Source organism: Streptopelia decaocto (assembly GCF_964273445.1).
Source record: "Streptopelia decaocto genome assembly, chromosome: 5".
Lineage (NCBI taxonomy): Eukaryota > Metazoa > Chordata > Aves > Columbiformes > Columbidae > Streptopelia > Streptopelia decaocto.
The window spans coordinates 11,788,080-11,807,344 of record NC_138659.1 but is presented as its reverse complement, the minus strand read 5'-3'; the positions used below and the strand labels follow the sequence as shown (position 1 = coordinate 11,807,344).

The window sequence follows — 19,265 nt, the reverse complement described above, 5'->3', positions numbered from 1 at the left end:
TGCTGGAGAAATGACAGGTATTCAATAAACATCACTATGGTTAAGAGGAAGATTTAAAGGAGGGAGGGGCTGCAGTGCTATAAACAGGATTTGAAACAAATGTGCTTATTTCAGTCCGTGATTAGTCTGAATACCTAAGGATTCCGCACCAGTTTTTAAATACCCTTACATTTATTTTCCCACTGATGTTCTTCACACAGCATCGGCTATAATATTTATGCCATTGATACTGTAGCTAAATTCTAATTTGAAGCAGTGTAAACCCAAGTAAAGTCTGCATGTATCAAGCCACGCTCCATCAGTGTGAAGACCAGAATGTGGCTACATGTCACGTTTACAGGCTGCAGCCCCGGCACCGGTTCCTACAGGCCCTCATTTCTGCCAGCAGCTTCCTTGAAGCCATTGCACAAAATTCAGGAGGGAAAATTTCACTACTTGATGAGGAGTAAGAGGAGCAAGGAGGGTTGACAGAGCGTGTGTGTGATCTGCCCCAGACAAACGAGTCACAGAAACCAATGTTCTCAGGCTGTACCAGCAATATGATGCTGACATAAAAGAAATTATCCTGACATTATTCTCTTTAGGAGGTTTTTCCAGCTCTCTGGGTGTCCGGAGGTTAATGTGATGCCTGGTTTGTGATATCAGGGCTTTCATTTTACAAAGGGGGAGAGGAACAGGGACAGCAGGACCCACCTTCTCAATTCTCTCCCTCCTGACCCGTTATTTATCGCTCGCCTGTGAGGGTGGGCGGGTGCTTGTTCTGGCAGCGCAAGGGGGTCCCTGCAGACCTCGTGGTCCACCTCGTGCCACCAACATCCCCGGGAAGCTCAAGGAAACCATGTGGATTCTCCGGGCTCATTTGGACATTGAATCATGCATCAAACGGCGAAGCCGAACTGGCAATATCACCACAGACCTTGGAGATCCCAGCTGTCACTGCGCTTGTAACCAGGGTTGATATGAAAATATGAAGATAAATAACTCCTTCATATTATTATTTTCAGGGAGGCGGGCTTTTCTTTTTATTACTCTTTTTATTGTTGGATGCCATAAATATTCCAGAATTATTATCCCAGGGTAGATTTCATCTCGTTTACTTTGAAAGGCTTTTGAGGAGCGCATTATTTTATAAGCTGCCAAATGAATATGACCATTTATAATGATTTTTCTTCTTTTCTTTAATATTTGCTTTTTGGATTGAGGACCTGAAACAGAAATATGGTAATTTAAGACATCTGTTGTTTTTCAAGCTATAGGCCCCTATCGGGATTAATGCAGTTAGTTTATTTATCAAATTTTGTATATGGTAGAGAAGGAGATTCTTAATTTTTATCATTAAATCAAAAAACTGTATTTAACTGATTTCTCGCCCACATGAGTACTGAAAAATACCCTACAATGTTAGGAGTAATCAGAAATGAAAAACCACGCCAAACATCTTAGATATTGTCCTTAACCTGAACCTGAAGGGCTTTCAATGTTTCAAGAAGACTTTTGTCTTCATGAGAAAGGAACTATCCTTGCGCCCTCCACTTGGGCAAAGCCTGACACAACTGATTCCCATCTATGGTTGTTGCCATTCATTACGCTATCTCTGCACTGAAATACGAAATGAGCTGAACCTCCCAAGAGCTGAAGCTGCTGTGGATCTGGGCAGGGTCAGGCTGGTGGTGGCACAGCCAGCCTGATGCCACATTTGTTCGGGTCCACATTCTTTAATATGCAACCCAGACTCAGGAGCTCAGAATGACACATATTGAAATAAGAATTAGGCATTGTTATTATTAGAGATTCTAAAATGGTGTATGAAAGGGGACGTGCAGAAGACATTACATGGGTATTTCTGTTCTGGTTCACCTTGGAGAACATCAGTCATGGTGGGTTGGGTGGGTTCCCTCGTGAAGGCCTGAGGGTCCTTTCTCCCCGTGCCTTGAGATGTTGATTCGCAATGGCCACCAAGAGGATAAACCGTGTGGAAACGGGGCTGAGCAGAAGTGCCCCCATGAAAACTAGCAGTGCTTCACAGTTTCACCGTCTGCTAGATACAGACATTTTAGCTAAAAATCAAAAAGGCGAACCATTTGCTGGTGATTTTGCATATTGTGAAGGGTTAACAAAACTTTCATTTTCACACTCTATTAAGCCAGGACCAGGAAACAATTTCTAATCAACACTCAGATCTGGGCAGGGATTGTGCAGTCTTTTGTAGGAGGCCTCAGATCTGTGTTCTCTATTCTCACATGCTCACTTCCAGCTGTTGTCATTGAAATCCCACATAATCTCCCTGGGTCAAAGGGCAGTCATCCATGACTGCCGCTGTTAGGAGGTTATGCTGATTTCTGTTGTCAAATATTGGCCCTTTTTTCTTTCAATCACTCCCATTCTACTTTTTTTAACAAGAAAGATCCAGCCTAGAATTGTATTACATGACTTTAAAGTCTTAAAAGTGTTCCTCTATTATACTAACACGACATGCCCTGGACGGTCTAATCCATCCTGCTATGGGCCACAAAGAAAGTTCTGGTGCTTCTTAAAAAAACCTCAGCCAAAAGCAGGTAGGTGAGCCGGGGAGAATAACAGCGTATGTGACGTGTGGCCCAGCAGTTATTTCATAAGAAAATATGTAATTTGCCCAAGGTGAGCTATTGCTGTGGCATGAAAAATAAATTGGAAATAACAAGCAGAAATAGAAGTGAGAGCATTTGTCAGGGAACAAGGGAGGTCTCTATATCACATTTAATGTATAATATCTTGCTTAACTCTTCTACAAAAAGTCCATGAACTAAAAATGTGGTATAATTTACCACTAAAGGTTTATCATTTCTGAATTTGAGGAATGCATTTTGCACAAAGCAATTAAAATGAGGCTGTCGTGCCAGCTCTGGAGGATCGGTATTTGGGGTCTGTTGCTAAATGCAAATTTTGTTACAGCTACGTGTGATATTCAGGCCTGTGTACAGCTCCCTCGTGCTGTGTGGGACAGAGTACTGCAGCTGGAATAGATGGTCTCTTTAATCTCCATGTGGTTTTTTGGATGTGAAGTTAGCACATGCGCTTTGGCCTCATGGATCTAGCTTTCTATTTCCAGCGTGGGGTGGTGACCAAGCATCTGTTGGTGAACATCAGTGCTGCTGCCCCAGGCAGGGTGAGCAGGTACAAGAACTTGGGCAGGGCTGGTTTCAGCCTGCCTTGGTCACCCACGTGTGTGCTGGAGGTGGACACTTCGCACAAGTGAGGTGCACGTTCCTCCCTACTGACAGCAGGACCCTGTGTCTGCAGAGGGATGTGCTGCTGGAGGGAGTGCAGTCGTGGCTGGGTCAGCCCAGGCTTAATAAACTCACCTTCTGGTTAAGTGGAGTGTAAATGTTATAGAATCATAGACTTGCAGAATAATTTTGGTTGGAAAAGAACTTTAAGATTGAGCCTGTTAACCTCACACTGCCAAGTCCACCTCTAACCCATGTCCCTAAGAACCTCATCTCTGCGCCTTTTAAACACCTTCAGGAATGGCGACTCAGCCACTTCGGCGGGCAGCCTGTTCCAATGCCTGACAGCCTTTTCCATGAAGAAATTTTTCCCAGCATCCAATCTGAACCCCCCCCGGCGCAACTTCCTCTCATCCTATCACTTGTTACTTGTGACAAGAGACCAACCACCTCCATGCTCCAACCTCCTTTCGGGCAGTTCGGAGATCAGAAGGTCTCCCCTCAGCTCCTGTTCTCCAGGCTGAATCCCTGCAGATCCCTCAGCCATTCCTCATAGGACTTGTTCTCCAGACTGTTGACCAGTTCTGAAAGGCTTGAGCACAGCACACGTATTCTGTCCTTTCCTTTTGGCTGGAGAACACAGATTAGGACGGGCTCTGTCACTCCCATCCTCCTCAGCTGGTGCAGGGGTGGAATAGCAAATCTTTCGGGAGTCCTCGGGGTGATCTGGGTTCCCTCTGATAACATCCCCTCTCTCAAGGCCTGCAGGTGCTGTGTGATACAGACATTAATTTTCTAATCAATATTATTGCTCCACATTGTTTGTGAAACATGGGATTATCTAGACAGAGGATAAAACCCAAAGGAACCAAGTTGCACTTTGAGCAGAGAGGGCTTTTCTTTTAAGCAGGCATTTGGTTAAGATAATAGGCTTGCGACCCTAATTGATTATTACTATTTTAAGGTTTTAAGATGGCTATGTATAGTGAGATGCTGAACATCAAAAAGGCTTTAGAAATGGCTTCGGTGCTAGTCTGGGGGACTTGTGTAGTTTCAAAACACTGAAAAGGAATCAGAGTCTCCCAAAAAGCCCTTCTCCAAAGCTCCAATGCATTGTGGAAGAGAAATAACTGGATTTGGACTTCATCATCTTGAAAGGAGTAACTTCTTCCCATTGTTATTTAAGCTTGGATTTCAGGAAACCAGCTGTATCTCTGTTTAGAAAATACCTCGTATATTTATAGTGCAATCTAACTATTTTATAATAAAAATAATACTGTTGGGTTACACAAGGAAGCCTGCTAATTAAATAACAATAATACTTGAGCACCTTGAAAACATCTTCTGATATTCAATTAAGGAACAACAACCCAGTGAACTTTAACCTGTAGACCATATTCAGACTTTCTACATAAAAGTAATTGCATCAGTCATGATTTTCTCAAGCTACAACACAAGCTCTTGATTGGTAGCTCAATGTCTGAGACTCCTTTTTACAGCATTAATTGGGAAAGCAGACAATACTCTCCCTGTAAACTAGATTTTAGGACGAAGGTTAGTTGCCTTTGTACACGTTTACTCATTGAAATAGGAATGTTTGCTTAATAATTCAAAACAAATAGCATTAGACAACAAGTCCTAATCCTGATTTCTCCTCTGCCAGTGTAAATTAGGAGAAAATTAGGTGAAACTCTATTTGATCAGTGTAGAAAGACTTGTTTAAAACTTCTTTGAGATCAGAATTAGGCTCCAGCAATTCAAGCCTTTTCTTCTGGCTTCTTTACTGGGATCTAAAGGAAGAATATGTAAATCACATTATGAATTTTCTCCCCAATTAAAGCATTCATCAAGTTATGGAAAGATGTTTTTCACATTGTACTTGTTATGACAGCATTGCATCGTTTTTGTACATTGTACCAAACGTGGGATTGTGTAATGACCTATTATTTATTAGGTAGTATCCTGATCTGCTTTATTCAATTTGGTCATATTAGCCTGAGGTTTTTTCTCCCTTGGGTGAAAAACGATCATCCGCGTGAGCCAAAGTGATGTCTTGTGCAATAAGCTAACTCCTCGCTGGACCTAGACTTGGGCTGAAGGCAATGATTCAACAATATATTTAAATACCTGCTTAAGTTTGTCAACTCATCTTTATTTGGCAGGGCAAATGAGCATGTGCTTTAGTCAAGTGTGTGATTAAAATTAAGCACGTGCTCTAACCGCTTTGCTGAGTCAGGGCCTGCCTCGGCTACCCAGGTGTCTTAATTTATACCCAGAAATTCAGTGAATGAGCTCTGTTAGGTTTTTATAAAGTGAGTAAAAATTCTCTCATCCTCATTTCAAACACCTGCTTTGCTACCAGAATGTGACTGTTGCACAAAGCTGCAGAGATAACCCGATCACAGACAGCAATTTCAATGTCCTAACTTTGGGATATTTAGCAGAAGTATCACAGTGCACGTTATTTCAGTAAAATGCTGCATGAAAAGTAAATCTTGCCAGCTTTCAAGATGTTTAATCATCTTTTCAGTAAAGGAGCTCATTAATGCTAACATCTGCATATGTAATTGCTTGACTTTACCTATTTTTTTTCTCATTCAGAATTAAGTGTAAAAGCCAAATTGAGATATATTTTTGCATTTTGACCCCTGTTAATAGACACAAGATGTTTACTTTACATATTTTGTGAATCCTGCTATTTCCTAGTCATTCTTCTTTTACACGTTTAGCTTCTTTGTCCTGTTTCTCACATTTTCGTGTTGCGCTCTAAGTGCAGCTCAGTAAAAGCTACAGCGTTGGGCCTGGATTTTGCAATCTGAACCAGCCAGGCAAACCTTTAAACTTTCATGGAGTTCAAATTCACAGACCAACCGGGCATCGAAATGAGTTCAGGATACAGCTCTAAGCCAAGGGCATTGCTTTTGTGGGTATCAAGATATTATTAATGATTGGCGAGGTGAGCCTCTGATTTCCTAATGTTTTTAAGTAAATAACAAACTGGGAGAATTGTGAAATTAACCTTACATTTGTGAAATGTTTATTTTCAGTACTGAAGGATGAAAATCTAATCACTCTGGTTGCATGCTGTTGTTTAATGATCACTATTACATGTACACGCATAAGAAGTGTTCCTACTGAAGTGAACATTTCAAGTATACCCAGCAAAATAAGAATAATGAAGTTAGCAGGCCCAAGCTAACTTATTCAGCTTTTATGTTTTATTCATATATATATAATTTTATTTCTTAATTATTCAATTTTTCTCATGCCCTGCAGAATGATGAGAGCTAGAATGTGTTTAAAACCATTCGGTGGCGTTTTCATTTCTGGTTTTACCTGTGTTTGCTAGGTTAAGGTAACGTGGTTAGCTGTGCTACAGTTGTGTTCTTATGGGATGATTACAAAGGGCTCTGGCATTTCCCTTAAAAAATCAGTCAGTTGTCCTACCATAGCCGTGATTTGTTTTGGTTTTTGTTTGGGGAGGGGGGGTGCCTTTTCTTTATTTTTTTAATTTTAATTTTTATTTCCATATTTAAATTTCACCTTCACTCCTCGTGCGATAGGCAGCTGCCTGGGGAATGCAGGTGGAGCTGGACACCGGAGCAGAGCCGGCGCGGTGCTGGCGGCAGAACCCACACGTGACAGATGTTGGTAGCGTTGCTGGCTGTACTTCTGGAAGTTGCTCAGATGCTGCCGTGATGAGCACAGTGTGAGAAGTTACATAGCAGAGACTGGCTTCCCTACCAAGGGCTCTGCGGAGTTGTAAGCGGCCTGGCCCGGGTCCAGCAAGGCACTTAAGCATATGCTTAATTTTAGGCACATGAGTGGTTTCAGTGAAGACCTAAGAGAATTATTTTTAATTCACAGATCATTTAATTCAATAGGCAGGTCTGCTGCAGCATATGAAAAGTAGATCTTCATATTAAAAATACTCGGGAAACTGTCAATGAACAAACATTGCGTATGGCCAGCAACCATTTCTAAAAAGCAGAATGATGTAGTCATCACCTTCATTATGGTGAAATACAAAGCAAATCAGGCAAAAGCATTTGCAATTATCTGAGAGCTACTCCTAAGTTGAAAGTAAGGAAAAATAAAAGCTTGTAAGAACATTTTTTCATTCGAAGTAGAGAAAAATTTATTCTCTTGGTGTAAATAAAAACCTTGTTTGCAGATTGAGGAATTTGTTTGTGTTGAATTTCAGCATCAATTTCAATATTTTATAGTACATTTATCTACAGCTGGAGCATGACAGATTTGTGTATATTTATATGTTTGTGTACATAATACATATGTATACACACATACACAAGGATGCCCAAAGATATACATATACACAGTTTGAAAACTCATCATTATTGCCGAAGTATAAAAACATGCCTGATGCAGAAACTTGTCTCGAGTCTGTTGTTAGCTTAGCGACTGCGTTCATCTGGCACTGTGGGATCCTCACAGAAACCAGGAGGTTCTTCTGTGCAGGAACAGAATTCGCTGAGAACTTGGCTGGAGGAGAACGGCTGACGTCCCTCCAGATCTCTCCCAAACCTTGCCCTGACATGCCACCCGCGGTAGTTCTGCACAGGCGATGCATTTATTTTATTTCCCATTCTGCGGGTAGAAATTACAGTGAAATATGTTCATTTTTTTAAAGAACCCCAAAAGAAAGACAGGAGAAAAACTATACAGCTCTCATTAGTCCTGTTGCTCTGGTCATTATAGGAAGGTATTGCTGTGATGAGCGTGGTGCGCCATAGAATATACTGATCACAGGGAAATCATACTGAATCTGGCAAACAATTAACAGCGGAGCAGATGGTGCCTCTGCAAAACATTCAATAATATATGTGTGCGTGCACCGGAATCAGTGACTCTAAGTAGGACAACCTAAAAAGGTATATGCCACTTATCCCGTGGACAAGTAGGACTTTACAGTTCTTTTAATAATCTCTTTATCCTGAGATTTCTCCTTTGACCCTGATTTCAAAAGCAGGAGGTCAGTCTGAACTGCAGACCTGGAGTTGAAGTCCAGGTCCATCCCGCTCGGCACACTCCCACCGGCCACAGCCCAAAAGCTGCTCCTTTTGTCATTGATCACACCCGTGAAAATTAAATGAACATTTTGTGGCAGGCACATTTGTAGAGAAGAAGGAAAATAGTGTTACGTAAAGTGTAGTAACATTTTGATACCAAGTGTAGAGCCATTCCTTGCACAAGGGAGACAAACGTGGAAGAGAGCGCCCTGGTTCCTAAAGACAGTCCAAAACTCAAAGTTAATACTTTTCTTATGCAGTTACTTGTATTTCTTTTTGAAAACTAGTTTTAAATGTTGGGATTTTTTTTAAATGAGAAAGACATTAATTTATTTTTTTTAACCAGCTGCTATTTTAAGATTTCCCTGGTGTAACCTTAGAAAATGAAGAGTACATCTTTAAATCTTGTTTTGTTTGAATGAATGGGTAGATAATCCTGATCAGATGTTTCTTTAGAGAATAATGTTTAAAACGATTATGGAACTTAGCTGTCCTGTCTGTTTCCTAGGTACAGTATTTTCATTTCAATTGTGAAGTCATTAGGGGTCATCCAAGGTAACCGTTTATTAAAATAGTCTTCTTTTGTTTCAGATTTCCTGTTGAGATGCGCTAACATGTAAAAATCTCCCTGCTGATGTGTCATGTTAGGTTTCCTAACCTCTAGATAGAAACCACAAAGCAGCCTACATAGCTGTATGACTAGTTACCCACCTACATAAACAATAATTACTGCTAAGTGGGAAATTAGATGTCACATTTTAAGTCTAAATGAAAGTAAACTATTTGAGAATACTGTCATTAAATGCTTAAAGCTAATCGCAGTTCTCTCCCTCTGTTTGTTTTGTAGGACATTTGGGCTTCCAGGACAGTTTTGTCACATCAGGTGTTTTCAGTGTGACTGAGCTAGTAAGAGTCTCACAAAGTAAGTATCATTTTGTGGCCGGTTTATGTGGTTTCTGCAATCCCAGCTTGTTTCTTTGATTCTTCTTGTGACCCTTCCCTGATTCTTGAAAATCGAGAGCCTCTTCTCCCCACTTCTCACCAGTGGGCAGTGTTTATGTGCCACATCTTTTAATGTGGGAAAACAAAATAGCGTAATTTTGAAAAGTAAATGAAAAATTTTTAATGCTGAAAACTTGAATGTGCAAGTTGATCAGTTTGTCTGGAAACGAGTGCAGGTAAATGCCTCGATAGATCAGCTCATCCAGTGGATGCCTTGCAGGATCCAAGGCCTGTATTTTAACCAGACCTCTAGAAATGGCATGATCTATGCACATAAGCCTGGAAATTTTCTTGTGGCACTTTTGCATGTTGTGTTCATCTGTGCCATGTGTACATGTGTTTGTACACCTGCAGATTGATGAACTTGTCAGTAATGCCAACAATTGTACCAGCTTCAGCTCTGATAATCTCAGTTATGCAGAGCCATACATCTCGCCTTCGCAAGGCCTACGCTTTCCATTAACTCTGTGGAATTCTGTCTTCTAGAAGGATTTGTTTTTTGACCTTTAAAGAATGCTAATGCCCCCAGCATGAATGACACACTGCAGTGTGATCATTACAGGCTTGTCAATACTCACTAACAACAGTGAATTAAGAGTACCTGTCACCACCCTGTTCATTGATCAGAGGTGCATTGATTGTATTTTGCTATGACATAATCCAGATAGTTCAGAAGAGAGTATGGACTGGTAAGTCAGGGCCATAGGAACAACTCCTTTGGGAATCTTTTCTGGTCTAGTATAGAGCTATGGAATAACATCGTATTATCGCCATGCACCACTTCTGTAGGTGAACCACACAACTACGTGCCCCTTTAAAATCTTAGGGTTTGTAACCAGTCTCTTTAGCACAGACAGTGATAAAAATGGTTTTCCTTCTAGATAGCAGGAATATTTGTTTGGCTACTGGCTCTGAGTGTGTAGTTTAAGTTCTTCTGGGGCTGGAATGTAACTGGCACAAACCTAGCAGAGAATCTGTGGTTTTGAGTCAGAACACAGAGTTTCTGTAAGTATTTTCCTGTTTTATTTCCACTTTTGGAAAGACTTGCACTAGCTAGTAAATTGGCTTTATATTCAAAAATAGGATGCTACAAGGAAAGCATGGCAAGCTGGCGATATATGAATGTCAGAGGTATTATACTGTGGGGAGAGAGACAGAGAGAGAAAAAGTTCGAGGCAGACATTTCTCCGGGGCTTTCTTCCCTGACGACTGGTGGGAATTTTGTGAGAAGGACAAAGTTAAGAGGACTTAGAAGTCAAAAGGAGCTGCTGAGAGCTCAGCACATATGCAAATCGGTTCCCTTACTGAAGTGCTTAAATAGGGACTTTGACATTGAACTTGCTGTCCTGTGTGCACTAACTTTACCTGTAGCCATGGTGGACAAACCCAAGTTATCGCCAGTTTTTGAACATCTCCATGATATGTCATGTTATTTAAGCCTGACAGCGTCAGGCTTTTGAAGCCCAGAGGATTCACCCTCCCCCTCTGCAAGGCATCTCACTTCTCCACAATCTTATCTCGGCTGTCGGAGCCCTGCACAGCAGAGCTGCCTCTGGACTCTGTCAGCCGTGCTCTGTGTGTGCATGGGGCAGGGCTGATAGAAAAGCGTCCCCGTTCAGGACTTCAGTCCCCGCCGCCAGTCCCAGCCTCCTTGAGAGTTTGGCATTGACCTCAGGAGCATCATGTTGCATGCATAATAATTTTCCAAGATATTTTATTGTAGCTAAACTATAGCACTGTGTATGAGAATTCCTGGCATTCAGCATGCTTTGCAAACTGTGTCCGAGATGTTCCTCTGCTTGCTGTTGAGGTGCATCACCTCCAAGGATGGGGCACCTGCATGCAGCAAGAGCAGGACAGGCATGAACTTTATCAGAAATAAGAAAGAAGGTGTTGGTGGGCAAAATAAAAAGATTAGGCTTTTGTCTGTTCCAGACGCAGGGGTTTGCACTCTTTTTCATGGGCTCTTTAATAATCCCGGGAGGTCAAGATCTCAGTTTTATATCCTGTCCACAAGCCAGCACCTCTACCAAAAATAGTGTCCCCAAAGCATATCGGGATATCACTTCAGAACTGACTCAGGTGGAAGAGTGCCAGCAACTGATTTAGCTACACGGCTTTTGATAGTACCCTGGATTTTCCTTGGAGATGCCCCAGACATGTACTGACCAGCCGTAACCTTGTTTACTTTGGGAGGTCTGAGAAGCCCACAGCCTGACATGCCGTGGCTACCCAGTAGGATACATTTAGTGCAGAGTCTAGCAACAAATTCCCAGCAAAGTCAGTATTAATTCACATAGTGATATTCAAAGAATTATCTAACATAACAGGTTAACAAAGTAATTGCTGCACATTTGCCTACACTGGCAGGCAAGATCTTAAAGAGTGTGCTTTTCAATATAACCTTTGCTGGGTTGTCTACGTGTTCTCGTATCTTGATTCAAGACCAGTCCATGGGTTGCCTTCAGACTGGGGAGCTCAGCTTATGAACAGCCATCACCCAGACTCCCCAGCAGCTACTAACAGTCTGTAGCTTGAGTGATCAAAATATCCTCCATCAGTTTTCTTGGCTTCACCTTCTAAAAATCATTTTTCTTCTTCAGAAGCCACCCTGGCTGGGGAAGGAACAAGCCTGCCTGTCCTTAGTGGGCACTCACGTTTAGTCTCTGCTTTGCTCCTGGGCGTGCTCCGTGTTTGCTTTGCAAAGAGGTCATCTTTGTGTACACCCATTGTCATGTTTCTTTCCATGCTTGCTTTTGATAAAATGATGATAGAAATAAGGGATTTCCCACAGTTTTAACTGCTCTGTGGTTTGCTGCTGTTATCTGAAATTAATCTTGTGAAATATTGTTGGTAGCAATTATGTGCCCGGTTTATTTAGTAAAGTTTCCAAGGTCCGCATGACAAGGAGTCTCAAGTAATAAGTGGTTGTCTCCATCATGCAAATTTGGGGAATGAATTAAATCAAGCGAAAGGTCAGCTGTTACCATTATCTATCTTATCTATCAGTGCTGCTCATCACAGTTTCTGTGGGCTATTGAACAAGTCTAGACTGTTTTGGTAACAGAAACTTGCTTTCTTCAGTCCTACAGATGCAGATTTTATTTTGAAATGCTACCCAGCTACTGGATCTTGCTGAGCCTAGTAAAACAGAAAGCAGATCATAAAAGTTCTTCAGAAAAACAAATAGTTCCCTCTCCACCCCTTCTAATGTAGATGTTGCAGACCATGTTGCCAGAGGTTTAGATTGGATATTAGGGTTTATTTTTTTTTTTTTCCCAGAAAGGGCTGTTGGGCATTGGAACAGGCTGCCCAGGGCAGTGGTGGAGTCACCATCCCCAAAGGGTTAAACAGACGGAGATGAGGTTCTCAGGGACATGTGCTAGTGCCAGAGTTAGGCTGATGTTTGGACTCCATGATCTTGGGGGTCTCTTCCAACCAAAACGATTCTGTGATTCTCCTACATCATTAGCAGGCAAAAGGTGTGAGCTCCTTTCTAAGTGTTGTCTGTCACCCCAGATATGGGGGAGACCCCTTCAGATACCAGAGACTTCATTCTTCCATCTCAAGAGAGCTTTGGGCTGACAACAAAAGGCTCAAAAGCAGAAGTGTTGGAGATGTACATGTTTTGTGAACCTGCAGCCAGCTCTTGGCCAAGCAGAACCTTCTCCCTCTCTACCCTTGTTAGGAAAATATTCCTCTCCCTGTGTGCCGCTATCTGCTCGGCTCCAGAGAATCACCCTCTGCAGGAGGTGTGGACAGAGGGGTGGCTGTGGTGCCAAGGCACTGCCCTGTGTCCAGTCCCCCTGGCAGAGACCGGGAGGCCATGAGAGGCCGGAGCGATGAGAGAGGCCTGGGGAACGCTGTTCCCTTCTTGGCTTGGAGTCTGCACCACGTGCTCCTGTGCAGAGAGCTGCTGGGAAGATCTCCTCCCTTGGAGGTCCTTCAAGCAGCCACATCAACTGCACTGCCCAGGATGTGAAGAAAGATTGAGGATTTATGAACATTCGCTAGAGCCAAATCAAACATATTTGTTTTGTGCTGTGTTATTTGTCAAAATGACATCATCCTTCGTGCTGATAAACAAGGGAATTCTGACTGCGCCCTGGGCTGGAAATGCCACGCTTTGAGTTTTAAGATGTTAGCAGTAAGGAGCTGGACAGAGCGAGTGGGGTGACCTTTAGTACTTCTAACGAGCCAGTGAGCCCACCAGCACAAACATATAGTAACTTGCTTCCCGCTCCTGTATAAACACAGAAACGGTCCACCTAATTATCCCTTAGACAGTTGCACGAATTCCACAGGTAAGACGTGCTTTTGTGGTATCTGTGGCAGGCGAACAAGCATTAGAAATTAAAGTATTTGCCACTGTGTGGGTGCGATGGAGGAAACGGCCTCCTCAGGCCTTTGTTCCAGCAGCCAGCTACAGCCAAAACAAACTGCAGGGGGGGTCCTGCTGTCCCAGTACGTACTGGGTGCCTGTGGGAAGGTGTGTAGTGCCCCAGATCCTGTTATGGGTCTGGAGACACAGAGGAGGCTGCTGGGCATGTGTGTGAAAGTCTGGATGTAATAAACCAGCTTTCTCTAACCAGCAGCCTGTGTGCGTTCTGCTATACTAAGCATTACAGTAGTGAAGGCAGTTAAAGTCAGCAGCAGGAAAATTAACATTTAAAAAGATACTCCATAGTCCTTAGCGAAGCACTGCCATCCAAAACACACTGTTTGGGCTTGGGTATGAGAGGAAGAAAGAAAGATTATAATAAAAAATAGACTGCAGGCATAGAGTGAACAGTTGCCGTGACCTTGCCTTTTGTATGCCATTACACAATTCAATGGCAGTCCACTCAAACCTTGCTCTCGATCAATATCCTATTAAAGCAGCACAAAAAGTCTCTATAAACTTAGTGGTTAGCTATGTTTATAAATGGAACTCAGCATAATTAGATGGTCAATAGCAGGCTGTACTTGTAATTTTAAAATGAACATCACACATTTCATATCTGTTGTATTCGGCAAAACCTCATTGAATCTAACGATAGAGTATGTAGGAAACAAAGGCCTTGCAAGAAAAAACCCCTGAGCTCCCCTTTCCTCTCAGCAGCAGCAGCAGCGCAGTGAGTTTCCCTTTGTTTATGGAGTCACAACACAGGAAAAAGTTTATTAGTCAAATGTCATGTTTCTCCCATTTAACCTTAAACACATTATCACTTTGCTGCAGTGTTACACATGTAATGATCTTAGTTACATCCCAACCCCTTTGTAAAAACAAATACATAAAAATGAGAAAAAGAGAAACTAAATATTAACATGACTAAAAGAGAGCGCTGTATTCCAAGGGAGACAAATGCCAGCCTGGCTGGTTTTATTTAGTGGGTTTCCTGTTCTGTAATTCAATAAATTCTTAAAAATAAATATTCCAATTGGGTTAAGTCAGAGGGCTTTTTGTTAATTTCTTTGCTATTTTTCTTGACATTTCGGGTGAAGATCAGAGCTAACAAGCTGGCAGCAGGGGTGATGCTGCCCTGTGTTCTTGAGCAGAGGCGCCCACCCTCCTCCTCCTCTTTTTGGGTAAAGGAGCAAGTCCTGCCCCTCAGAACAAGCAAAATGTGTCCCATGTGCACAGGGATTTTTGTGTTTTTTTGGTGATGCCAAAACGGGAGCAGAAGCCGGCATCAGTTTGTTTGCTTAGAAAGCCCTGGGTCAGATGACATCTTGACGCTGGCACGTAGGTGGAGATTATTGTTTTGACTCGCAACTGCAATTTCTGACATCCTTTCCTCTTTGAGAGATGTTCCTGAGCTATCAGAAGGTCACTTTGCTGCAGGGCATTTCTTAGGGGGAGGAAATGGCGTGTTTTTAGTGTCAGTGGCCTGGCGTTCCTGCAGGCTGCAGCCTGTAGAGCCGGCTGTGCTGGCCTGGAGCTCCCCAGCCCCATGGCCACTGTGTGTGGGGCCCAAGTTGTTCCTGGGCTGTAGGAAGATTGCATGGTGAATCACCAGATACTACAATGAAGAGAGTTATTTTAGACAGTTTTGCCACAGCTGGCAACACTTTGATCCCTTCGCTTACTCTCCAGAGATGCAGCCTTTGCAGGGAATCCCGCAAATAAATGCAAGTGTTTCCTTCCTGTCAGTTTATGGGTACGAGCAATGTGGATGATCCATGCGGGAAGTGTGAAAAGCAATTTATAGAATCACAGATTCATTTTGGTTGGAAGAGACCCTCAGGATCATCCAGTCCAACCATAACCTAACTCTAGCACTAACCCATGGCCCTAAGAACCTCGTCTAAATGCCTTTTAAAACCCTCCAGGGATGGTGCCTCCACTACTGCCCTGGGCAGCCTGTTCCAATGCCCGACAGCCCTTTCCAGGAAGAATTTTTATCTAATATCCAATCTAAACCTTCCCTGGTGCAACTTGAGGCCATTTCCTCTTGTCCCTGCACTTGTTACTTGGCAGAAGAGACCAACACCCTCCATACTCCAACCTCCTTTCAGGACCAGGCTCGGGTGGCTCTTGACTGCATCATGCCAGCTCCGGTGGCATGTGTCACCGCAAACCACAGGGATGGCACCACGGTCCCGGCGGCCAAAGCCCTATGCAGGAGGTGTGAGGTGCTGTCAGGCAGGCAGGAGAAGGGATTTCAGACCAGCTCAGCCCTGTGCAAGGTTCTCCACAGCACTTCTAGGGCCAGAGACCTTGAGCTGGTTGTGGCAGCACAGTGGCCCAAGTGTCAGGACTGCCACGGGGCTGCAGGTCCTTGTCACCAGATCTGCTGGTGTGTATCAGAGGTGGGTTTTGTTCTGTGCCCCTCAGGTTGCAGACAGGCTCTGGAGTTTGGCAGGGTGGTTTGGCCTGTAGCAAACAAAGCATCCTTCGTGTTCACTATGCGGGCGGAGTTTGCTGTGTGATGAGCCGGTTTTAATTTGTGCTGAGTTTACATAGTGTTAGCCATACGTTGTTCCTATCCCACCTCTGGTTTGGAGATACATTTAATTTTCCTATAGGGCTAGTTCAAGTGTTGGAACAGAAACATCCAGGATTTGGGGAGAGGGCGATAAACAGAAGAGGGGGTGAGAGAAAGAAGAAAAGCGTTATCCACATACTAGTTTTTCTTCTGTACCTGTTTGCAATAAAACTGTTCCATAAATCTTGCAATGGCTAGGAAATTCATCGTGCCTCAGAAAGAAACAGTGCTTTAATTTAGCCTTTTTATGTTCCTGTTTGGAATATAGCATGCTTAACCTGTAAGTTCATCTTTGGTGGGTAGAGGGTGCAGAGGAACTGAGCAGCAAAGGGTTTACAGAGCACAGATCTGTTTGGCAAGGAAGTTGCTGAAAACTGTGGAGTAGATGCTGCAGAGAGTACCTTTATGATTGATTTCCATTCAAGTCAGACTGACTGCAGTGTGGTCATTTTTCTAACCCATAACTGCTCACACTGCAGCAGTCTGCTATCTGCAGGGTGTCTGAATTATAGCAGTCCGTGTCCCTGTTACCTTTTACACAAATTACTTAGACCGGTTTCTTTTTCCATGCAAATTCATCAGTTTTACAGCCGCTTGTAGCTGCTGTCAGGAAACTGTTGCAGAAAGCACAAATTGATAAAACGAGTTAATTTTACTATGCTTAATTTTTCTTTCTTTCTGTTAGCACACCCTCTCAGATACCCAGTGTGCAGGAAGCGTACGATAGTTAAGAGAAGATAACAAAGGATTTGAGTGTTCTTGTCATAAATTACTTCCCATCTTAATTCCTTTTAATGACCATTCCAGATTTTCTCAAGTTTTAATGGCGTTGTGTATTTTTTGTCCCGTCCTTTTAGAAGTCAGTGGCTATCCAGGCAGTTCCCTTTCTGTCTTCAATGACGTTCTTAAAAGATCCTTGCCAAACAACAACTAATTGTCTTGTGGGGATGATGAGGCAGCTGCAAATTACATTATTCCTCTGTCAAATCTGACATTGTGAGCTCCTTAAACTTGGGGTGAAATCCTGGGCCCATTACCGTCCGTGGCAGCACTCCCAGCAGCCTGTGTTTCAGCCCAGACACGTTAGCTGGGTGATACGAGCTCCCCCATCTTCATTTCCTCGCTCCTGCCCCATCGGACTGAAAGATTTTTTCATGTTTGAAAATGGGCCAGATTCTCAGACCAAAGATTAAGCTTGGCTCAGCATCCTTGTGTGGCATCGAGGCTGCTTCGCCTTTGTTGCTGTGAATCCGGGCTCTCCGACAATGCGTTCCAGGCCAAGCTTGTGTGTTTTATTGTGCTGTACATCCTTTTTCAGATGTCTCCAAAACGTGAGGGAAAATCATGATCTCTAATTGTCAGCTCCCAAAGTTGTATTGTCCTGTAAACAGCACTGGAACAGTGACACTGGATATGGTACCGTTTGCCAAATAGAGGCGCTTATTTTTTTGCTTTTTTTTTTTTGTGAAATGCATTTTCTGTTGACTGTAACATTCAACTGCTCTGGACCTTTTCTCTTCTGAGAAAGACACACCACATGGAGTTCATAGGCTTGTGTCTGCAGACTTTGGGGTATGTAAGAATTCATAATGTTTTAATGTGAACCCAAGGCTCTAGGACAGGGAAATTAAAGGCATTCACATGCCTTACAATAAAACGGAGGTGCTGGGTAAGGTAGTGAGAGGTAAGCAGGGAAAGGTAGCTGGTGGATAAAAGGTTTTGGGAGTCGTATGTCTCTAGCTCTGATTCAGCTGGAGGATAGGCCAGAGGAAAACTCGGATGCTCGCAGGTTTCTCATCTGCTTTTGTGCTTTCTCCAAAGAGCATTTGTAACCTCTGTGCTTGTGGATGTACGTCACGTATATACCAAGGGCCCCGAGGTGTGTATTTCCCTGCCTATGCTGCTTATAGATTATGCCAAGCACACTACAGGGATGATGCAGCCTGTTTGTAACTATGCCAATAAATGTGACGCTGTCCTAAAAGTGAAAGCAAAAAGTTTCATTAAATATTAGAGTGATATTAATATAAAAGCAGTGCTTAAAGAAAATCTTGCTGGTTTTGGTTTGTTGTTTGTTGGGGTTTTTTTTGAAGAATACCTTTAGAGGAACATAAGAAAAAGTCCACGTCACAGAACATTGTATTCTTGATAACATTTACATCTTCTTGATTGCAGTGCCAGTTACCATTAGCATTTCCTGATTTCTACGTCCCACCTGTTCTCATTGTGAAACTAAACACACTCATGGGGAAGAAGAAAGTGATTTTGAAGTGCAATTCATGCCTTATTCACGTGACTTACTGACTGCGATCTCTTTTGTTTCCCCAGCACCGATAGCTGCAGGAACAGGCCCTAATTTCTCCCTCTCAGATTTGGAAAGTTCTTCATACTACAGCATGAGCCCAGGAGCAATGAGGAGGTCTTTACCTAGCACATCCTCTACCAGGTAATTTAATCTCTGCCTAATAACAAGTTACTCGGAAACCCAAGCCAGCATCATTACTCATCTGGGAAAGTAACCATTACATTCTTTGACAAGCTGTTTGGGGGCCTCAAGATGTGGAGCTGTTTCAGATTCACAGAGCTGTTGAAGTTCTTTTTATATGTACAAGCTTCGAAGAAAGACTGCTGCGTTGATTTGTGTAACTTCTGGCTTGTATCTTGGTGCATCAGGACAAGTTCCACTGGAATTCTTGTAGTTTCAGTTGTGGCAGAAGAGAATTGGGAGCATAGTGACATGTCCTAGCAGGGAAATCCTAAGACAGACTTACAGGCATTCTTTATCTTAAAAAAGTGTTATCTGTGAGACTTAACATCATTTTAGGACCTTGGCCTATCATGAATTCTAGTTTTCCTATAGCATTTAGAAATTTGTGACTCAGGCTGTAGGAAACAAATTGTTAATGCAGATGACTACCCAGTCTGATCTTGATTTTGGCTTAGACGCCAACTATCAAACAAGGATATTTTTTATTTTTACCTTTCACATTAACCATCCATGAGATTAGATTTATAAACAAGCCCACTCACTCTCGTAGTCTTGAACACTATTAGGGAAC

At 42.8% G+C, this 19,265-nt stretch overlaps 1 protein-coding gene across 8 annotated transcripts in view; it reads left to right on the top strand.

Moving 5' to 3' along the window:
- Positions 1-19,265, top strand: part of NFIA (nuclear factor I A) — a 250,412-nt gene that overhangs the window by 150,963 nt on the left and 80,184 nt on the right. For all 8 annotated transcript variants that reach the window (XM_082053405.1, XM_082053406.1, XM_082053407.1 and 5 more), the window contains 2 exons: positions 9,084-9,158; positions 18,535-18,652. In XM_082053405.1, coding sequence (XP_081909531.1) covers positions 9,084-9,158; positions 18,535-18,652 — 193 coding nt within the window. The remainder of the gene's footprint in view (positions 1-9,083; positions 9,159-18,534; positions 18,653-19,265) is intronic.